The sequence below is a fragment of the Frankliniella occidentalis genome, unplaced genomic scaffold (genome assembly GCF_000697945.3).
Source record: "Frankliniella occidentalis isolate FOCC.00 unplaced genomic scaffold, Focc_3.1 Scaffold10, whole genome shotgun sequence".
Taxonomy (NCBI): domain Eukaryota; kingdom Metazoa; phylum Arthropoda; class Insecta; order Thysanoptera; family Thripidae; genus Frankliniella; species Frankliniella occidentalis.
The window spans coordinates 2,780,956-2,789,847 of NW_026267140.1; the positions used below are offsets into that span (position 1 = coordinate 2,780,956).

At 37.6% G+C, this 8,892-nt stretch overlaps 1 protein-coding gene across 1 annotated transcript; it reads left to right on the top strand.

Moving 5' to 3' along the window:
• Positions 1-307: 307 nt before the first annotated feature.
• Positions 308-8,645, top strand: LOC113212405 (intraflagellar transport protein 140 homolog). The gene is made up of 24 exons (XM_026431089.2): positions 308-531; positions 603-778; positions 865-1,092; positions 1,190-1,466; positions 1,536-1,714; positions 1,795-1,996; positions 2,080-2,312; positions 2,391-2,583; positions 2,908-3,029; positions 3,131-3,258; positions 3,331-3,448; positions 3,571-3,731; positions 3,826-4,036; positions 4,131-4,265; positions 4,345-4,511; positions 4,593-4,770; positions 4,873-5,159; positions 5,247-5,693; positions 5,779-5,923; positions 6,004-6,198; positions 6,297-6,515; positions 6,643-6,797; positions 6,877-7,091; positions 7,190-8,645. The coding sequence occupies exons 2-24, from the start codon at positions 632-634 to the stop codon at positions 7,327-7,329; spliced, it is 4,482 nt and encodes a 1,493-aa protein (XP_026286874.2). The 5' UTR covers positions 308-531; positions 603-631; the 3' UTR covers positions 7,330-8,645.
• The last annotated feature ends 247 nt before the right edge of the window (positions 8,646-8,892 follow it).

Consider the following 8,892-nt stretch of genomic DNA (forward strand, 5'->3'; position numbering starts at 1 on the left):
AGTTTTTGTAGATAGTTCCATAGCCTAACCTGTTTCCAGACCTGTGGCCCTGTGGCAATGGCGACGAGGCGCGGTAAACTCAAAGGGGAATGAAGAACATACAAACCTACAGCCCGCAATCCATGCCGCAATGCTGTCAGACAAGTGAATGTATTGAATATAATGCAGGGGACCAATTTCAAACAGACATTAAGCGGAAAATAGAGAAAATAAATTAAGATTATTGCCCCATCATTGATTGATAGGTGCCGGCTGCCGGGCTGGTGTGGTGAGACCGTCGACTCTTCTCATACTTCAGTAGCTCAATATTTCGCATATTGAACGTGCTCTGCTCTATGTGATGGAATTCGAAAACACAACAAACCACTAAACCCAAACAAGCCCGCACCGCGGTCGAATGCTTTTCTGTATTTACCTCGATGAATACATTACTTTTAGCTGAAATGGTTTTCTTTTTAAATGTGCTTAAGGTGTAAGCAAACCTCCGACCTATCGCAAAAGTGAATATATCCTATATAAGCTATATAAGAGGTAGCAATATACAACATTGTTTTCATTGCACCTGTCATTATAGGTTTGTCTGATGTATTTTCTGGTTACAGAGAAGAAGTGTACAAAAGGAGTTAACAACATGACCCTGTATTTAGACTATCGGGTCCAGACTCCAGATTCATCTGCCATTAATGTTGATGTGAAATGGCATTCCCATCATTTAATGTTAGCAGTGACATCCTGCAGTGAAGAGAGAGGTGGTTTTATCACCATTTATGATGAACTGGTACACAACTAAATATTTAATATCTACTGGTTTCTGTTGATTTGAAACATTTGCCTGATAATGTGCTGTTTATTTTTTCTTTTCAGGGGGAACCCTTACAAAATGTTTCTTTCTCACAGCAACCATCTTCTCAAATAACATCTTCTGCTTGGCACCCTGATAAAAAGGTCCTGGTTTGTGGGTGGGAAAATGGGGATATACATGTTTGGAATGGAGGGTCAGAATTCCAATCTGTTCAGTCTCCTCATCAAGGCAATGCTATCACGAGTCTTCTATGGAGTCAACGTGGAGGAAGACTTGTCAGCATAGATGCAGTACGTTAAAGTCATCTCCTTGCATATATATTAATGTTCTTCCGTGTCTCACATTATTTGTTTTTTTGATGTCTGAATGTGCTGCTTAATGTTTTAGAATGGTGGTCTTGTTGGGTGGAGGCTTGATGGTCATGACCATATATCACTTGTGTTCCATCAAACACTTCGGGAACCATTGACCCACATCATATTCAAGCAACGTGAAGCCAAGGTTCCGCAAATGGACATATCAGGATTAGCTCGAGCTGCTGTTGCTGGTGATGAAAAAGCTTTAGATTTATTCAGTGCTTGGCGACCTCGAACTGCTGGGAATCGATATACATTAAATTCGCAGGGACAAGATGGCCTGGGATTTTATGTTGCATCTCTAAGAGGTAGATTTGAAGGAAGTGTGCTTTTAATGTTTTTTGCGTAAATATCTCATACTATTCATTTTTTTTTAGGAGTCATTTATTTTGTGTCAGAGTCAGGATCATGCTCTGAGGTATTTAATGGTGAGGGGTCAATCATAAGGAAATTGCTTTATCATCGGAAAAAGGATCAATTAATTGTCATAACTGAAGGGCTAACAGTTACTCAATTTCAAACTGATTCAGATGGAGTTCTTTCAGAACTATCCAAGGTTTGCAATTAGATGTGTAAAATGAATTTATTATTGTTATCTGAAAAAAAATTGATTTAGGAGCAACATTGTCTCAACAGGTGAAACTTAGTGCTCAGACAGTTGATGTGAATATTTTGTGGGCTGGTCCAAGTTGCCTGGCAATTACTGTGGGTGACCTTTCTGTTCGGTTGTGGGACCTGGACTCATCTGAAAGTTATCTGCTTACACCACCTCAAGATGAATCACATAACAGCCCTACCCGTCAGGCTTTTATTTGTTTGGCCTATTGCAACTTCCGTGGTTAGGTCTATATGAATCAGTGACGACCCTATTATGCAAAACGATTTAATTTTGTTTATTAAAGTTATATGTTTACTTTTTAGAAATACTGTGTGCTGGAACAAATAGTGGATATATTTACATGTGGAAGAAACATGCACCTGAGTCTGATATGAGTGATAGTGTTGATGCGTGGGAACTGCTGCCCCCAACTAATGTAAGGAACTCTGTGAAACAAATACAGTGGGGTCCAGGTGCTGGTCAGCTTGCTGTTAATTGCATCACAAATGTTTATATTCTACGGGAACAAGTCTTGGCTGCCAGCTACAATCAGCAGGTTTGTTGACAGGAATACCTAAATAAATCTTCCTAAATGTCTTATTACTCATAATAGTGATAACTGTATGTAATTTAGGTTTCAGTTGTCCAAATATCTGGTACAGCATTGGTGGTTTCCATTGGAACCAACTACCCTTTACTTGACCTTCACACTGATATCCAGGTAAAAGGGGTTGCTGTATCAAGTGATCATATTGCAGCATGGAGTGGCCGTACTGTAATTGTTTACCAGTTATTACTTGGTGAATCGGTGTCAATCAGTGTTGAGGGTAAGTGTGACATTTAATGGATTACTACCGGTATTACAAATATAGTTCCAAGAGCCTTAAAGCTAGTCTCACAGTATGGGTAATTATAACTTCACTTTCAACAAAAATATTTGAATTGATTAAACTTTATATGTGTGTGTGCAAATGATATTGGTAATGAGTTTTTTAAGTCAACAGCAATGATATTAAGTGCTTGAATGATGTAAAATTTGAAGTGATGGTGTGATTAAAGTGAAGTTTCCTCCCAATATGTGGTAGGACCGCATTTAGAAATATGTGTCTTGTAAAATAAAATTGGACTCATGGTTTAATTTGAAATTTCAGGTACATTTTCTTGCATTGTAGAAGCAGCGGTTATTATAGATAAAAGTATTGTTGTCTTGGGAGGAGGAGAACCAATGTCCCTTGCTTCCACCAATCCCACCATAACTGTACAAACCTTTCAGGTACCTGTTTGGCTTATTCTATCTTTGGGAAAGACTCGACCCCTGGAGTGTGCTGCTCTAAGTGTAAGAGATTTTTTTTAAATCTAATTTTGATCTTGTAGGGAACTGTGAAACAAACACTGGCTGTCAATGATCAGGAAGGTAGACCTCTTTCAATGGAACTTAATGGACCATTTTTAACTGTTACAACTGACATTGGATTCATCAAGATGTGGGACTTCTCTCGCAGGTAATTTTTATGACCACATATTTCTATTACTAGCCAATTCAAACCTTAATGTATTTCAATGTTTTATTGCAGGGAGGCCAAAACCCATGGTCAGTCAAAAGACATAGCTGAGGCACTAACAGATTTTGGTGAAATAATTCTTGCTCGGAGCAATTGCACTGGCAACAAAGTGTCTTTTACAATTGCTCAGGTTTGTTGAAAAGTCTTTTATGTTATTTTATTCTATTTGATATGAAGTTCTAAAAATATGTTTAACTTCTTCCCAAATAACACCTGAAAAATGTATTTCATTCAATTATTATTTATTTGTAGTCAAATCTACTGCCAGAACCTAAACTTTATGTTTGGGATGTCGAGAGTGATACCATTTGTTATTTAAACCTAACAAATGGTAAAATCAGCTCTGAAGAAGCTGCTAATGAAACAGAGAAGACTAGAGAAGGCCTCCCTGAAGATGAGTTTTCACCAAGACGGTAAATGTTGCTTTATAAAAATGCCAAGGAATTTTCATCTATCTGTAGTGTTATCTAGCATTCCTTACTTAAACTCTGACCAATTGATTGACAGAGGACTGGTTGGGCGCTTTGTTCTGTCACATTGTTGGGATCAAGAAGAACCTAAACTTCTTGTCTGTGAGGCAAAACGCCACCCGCAAGCTCCGAGCTTGAAGACAAAAGAGAAAACTTCATTGTGGACTCGAAGGGCGTCCTCCACTGTTATGACAATGCCAGCATGTAATGATACCTCAGCAAGTACAAAACGTCTAGCTGCTATACAGGTAAATTTCATCATCTCAAACAGACCGTTGTTGGTTTGCCTTTTTATTCAATTGACTAGAATTCAAGTAGTTAAATTATGTACTCTAATTTTAGGAGGCTGAGGTAGTTGTTATAACTCTTCTCTCTTCACCTGATCATGATGTTCTCATCCAAGATGTCCTTCCCCTGGCTGACTGTCATTCAGGACTGCTTGGTCTGCATGTACCATTTTATATACTCTTGCGCAAGGTATGCACTTTCAGATGTCATGTGGATTATTAAAAAGTACTTAAACTAAAATGCTCACCTAAAATACACTAATTTTTAGAGTCAAGACTGGAAGCTGCAGTCTCCAGTTGAAAGAGTCCTTTTGAGGGACTTTGAGGGTCTGGCTGATTGTGATAAAGGTACGAAAGAGGCTATTATCAATTTCAGCTACCACTTGAGTCTGGGTAATATGGATGAAGCATTCAAAGTCATAAAATCCATGCAAAGGTAAAATAGTAGGTGTAAGCCTCTACTCTCTCCTTTACCATAGCTTCCTTCTTGTCATTATTCTATAAATAAAATTTGCAGCACTGTGGTGTGGGAAAGCCTTGCTCGAATGTGTGTGAAAACTAAGCGCCTTGATGTTGCTGCAGTGTGCTTAGGTCACATGAAACATGCTCGCGGGGCTAGAGCTCTGAGACTTGCTTCCTCTGAACCTCAGCTGGAAGCCCGTGTTGCTGTGTTAGCAGTCCAGCTAGGTCTTCTGGTGAGTTTCAGATTTTTAACTGTCTCTTTCTTATGATGTCTTTTTTTTGTTTCTTTTAAATTCCACTTAATTGTATTCTTTTTTATTTTTGTGTATCTTTAGGATGAAGCAGAGAGATTGTACAGATCATGCGGAAGACTTGATCTTTTGAATCAACTATACCAAGCCAGTGATCAGTGGGACAAGGCATTAGCCACTGCAGAAGATTCTGACCGTATTCACCTCAGAGGCACATATCACAACTATGCTGGTGTGCTGGAGCAACGGGGAGATACTAGTGGAGCAGCTCATATGTATCACCGTGCGGATACCCACCGACATCAGGTACCTAGAATGTTACAACAAGACCCAGCTGCACTGCAACAGTACACATTAAAGTCTAAAGATCCGTAAGTATATTCACCCATATATATTTACAATGCCCTTACACTGAGCATAAGGTTGGTATTTCACCTTTCATTGTGGTTCACTTGCAGGGCTCTTATTAAGTGGTGGGCCCAGTACCTCGAAAGTACTGGACAGATGGAACTTGCCTTAAAGTACTATGAGGAGGCTGGTGATCACCTCTCTACAGTTAGAGTATTATGTTTCCAAGAAGATTATGAGAAAGCTGCTGAAGTAGCAAGTGTCAGCAACAACCGTGCTGCTTGTTATCACTTAGCTAGACAATACGAAGCCATAGATGACATACAGCAAGCTGTGCAGTTTTTCACGCGAGCACAGGCTTATGCTAATGCCATTCGTATCTGTAAGGAGCATAGTTTGGATGAGCAGCTGTGGAACTTATCTCTTCTTGCATACCCAAGAGATCAATTAGAAGCTGCAAGGTACTTTGAAACCTCTGAGCCTCCAAGTCCAGAAAGGGCTGTGCTGCTCTACCATCGATCTGGCATGCTGCACAAAGCTTTGGATCTTGCTTTTCGGTATGATTAATCTAAAGCATTGAATCAGTGAAGAATAGTCTGATAATCTATCTATCAATATGTAATTAATAATTAATTTTTATAGAACTCAACAGTTTGATGCTCTCCAACTGATTGCCGTGGACCTGACATCATCTTCTGATCCTGCACTAATTGAAAAGTGTGCCAGATTTTTTGTTGAAAACAATCAGTATGATAAAGCTGTTGATTTGCTTGCTGTTGGAAAAATGGTATAGAGTAACATTATAAATAATTACAGTATTTTATAGTTAGATACCTAATTCTTCATTGATTGGTTGATTATTCTTAGATCTCAGAGGCACTAGAGTTATGTCTGGAGCACAACATAACAGTTACAGATGAGTTAGCTGAAAATTTATCCCCAGAAAAAGGAGAAATAAGTGAGGAAGAAAGAATTGCTATTCTTGAAAAGCTAGCAGACTGTTGTCAGATGCAAGGAAATTATCATCTTGCTACCAAAAAGTTCACACAAGCTGGAAACAAAGTGAGTTACAGAACAATTGATGATGCAGTTTCCACCCAAAGAAAAAGTACTGTACATACACTGATTGTTTTTGTTGACACTCTTCAAAACGTTTTCAGGTGAGGGCTATGAAAGCTCTCTTAAAGTCTGGTGACACAGAAAAAATAATATTTTTTGCCAATGTGTCACGTCAAAGAGAAATCTATGTAATGGCAGCAAACTACCTTCAGTCTCTGGATTGGCAAAATGAGCCTGCTTTGTTGAAACACATTGTAAATTTTTACACCAAAGGGAAAGCTCTAGATTTATTAGCTAATTTCTATACTGCTTGTGCACAGGTCAGTTTTTTTTTGTTTGTTTTTTTGTTTTTTTTATCAACTACTCAAAACTGAAGTGTTTGATGAATTTAAATTTACCTTATGTTTTATGTTTGCACACTACTTTGTGTGTGGTTTTGCTTTTCAGGTAGAAGTTGATGAATATCAAAATTATGAGAAGGCCCTAGGGGCCTTGTCTGAAGCAAGCCGGTGTCTTGCCAAAGCAGGATCTTTAAAAGAAGGAGTGGTAGAAGCGGTAAATCTTCGAACAGCACTTGTAAAAAAATTCCTGGATGTGAAAAGGTAAAGCATTAATTGCATTTTTCTTGTTAGGTATATTAGATAAAATTATTCTATTCTGTTGGTCATTAATATTTTACAGAATGTTTGAAAGAGGGGAGACTGACTTGGCAGTCAGTCAGTGTCGTCAGCTACTTCACAATGCTCCGGACTTAGAGGTGGCTGTAAGAAGAGGGGACGTGTATTGCTTGTTGGTTGCTCACTCTGCAAAGCAAAGAGACTGGAAGAGTGCTGCTAGCCTGATTGAGGAGATGAAGAGAGAAGCTGGAGACAATCTGGCATATTACCTCCCAGCTGGTAAGTTTGACCAGTCTTTACTCAAATCCCTCAATTACCTAATATTTCTGTAAACTTTAAAATTAAAAAAAACAAAAAAAAAAACACGGAATTTTCAGAATTGCTTGATTTGCTGTCTGCTAATGGTGTTGCTGGTGGATCCAAGTCTCAAAACCCCCTGGTTGTGTCACCGGATGATGGTATTGATGAGGAAGCTGAAGAGATCATTGAAACGGTAGGTGATGTTGATACAGAATGAAAGGTTCATCAACTTGAAGATCATCAGGTTTGACCTTCTCAGCTCAGGTAAATATTGTGTTCTCTTATCCGTCCATGTTGTTTGATCTCATATCGTTTTTACTCTCCTACATTTTTGATTTGCATCTAACCCTGATTGGTTTTTAAATTAATTTACTGGAATCTAAATTAAGTTAACCTTTGGTTTCCTTCAGAGTATTTTGTGTACAATTTATTTTTATGTTGTAGTTTCCTGTGATATAATGTACCATTATAGTCCATTCTATTTATTGTAGATCTTAACCATTTTGCATTTATTGCATGCTCACAATCTCAGTTAAATATTTGTGGATTAGTTAAGAGTCTTGTTTTGGTATGTCCTTGGGGTTGTAGGTTTTGATGTTTGTGCTCATTGCATTTTGTGAATAATGGTAAAAGAACTTTAATCTGCTTGTACCATTCTTTATGCATTGGAAAGTTGATCCTGTGTTAGTGTTGGTATTTTCTCTATTTAATTACTGGTAACTATCCAGCATGACAATCTGTGTTTTTGTTTGCCCGTGCTGTGGGAAAATAATGCATGTGCTGCAATTTTAATTTATGAGGAAATGAGTTGTGAATGCCGGAGGCAAGAAAACATAAAATTACATTGAGTTACTTCAATGAGATGTATTTTGTCATTTGAGATCTAGGTAATAGAAAACTGAAACATGAAAAGAAAATGTTTTACATCAGAAATATAAAAGAACATATAAAACAATACCGCATAACTTTTTTGTGTTTTGAGCTCTTTTTATGAAACAAAATATTATCAGCCTACAAACACATCACATGAAGTGTATTTTTGTGAACTGATACACACCATATGGCAATGTTCAAACTTTGTTAGTAACATGGTGATGCAAAATCAAAAAGGCACACATTATGACCCTGTGGAGGGGTCTACAAGAAGTTTCCCTTATGTTTTACTCTTGTTTTATTTTCCACAAACTCAGAAACTAATTAAATGCTCATAAGCATCCATAAATGTTGATGAACTAACCGACTTTTATTCATTTAATTGAATCCCTTTTTTTCTGTAATCTGTGGTACATCATACTTTTTCTTAGTATCCTTACAGTAACAAAACATACTCAACAAATTAGGTAGTATCATAACTCTCAGTTGTACTTTCTTTTGCTTTGTCTCAAAATAGGTTTGCCATTGATCTTGAAACGACCATTATCAACAAAATAGTCATATTTTCTACACCATTCGTATTAAAAATTGATTGATTGTATCCTAAATATAGTTGGCATGAAATATGTCATCTCTTGGAAAATATATTACTGAAATTCTGTGAAGTCTTTTCCTAGCTCCAGATTTAAATGTACATACCTATGTAATATTTTTTTCTAATTTTTAAGTAACACAGGGTGTTATTCTCTCTATTGAAAGTATGAGGCCGGAGGGTTTTTGAGGGGAATGTCTTGCATGCGTTGTATTTACTCTTCCTCAGATTTTACTGCAAGGCTGTTTCACGATGTATGAAATATGCAGGGTTTAGACGGGGCATTCATTGTCATTTGTTGGATACGTTCTAGTG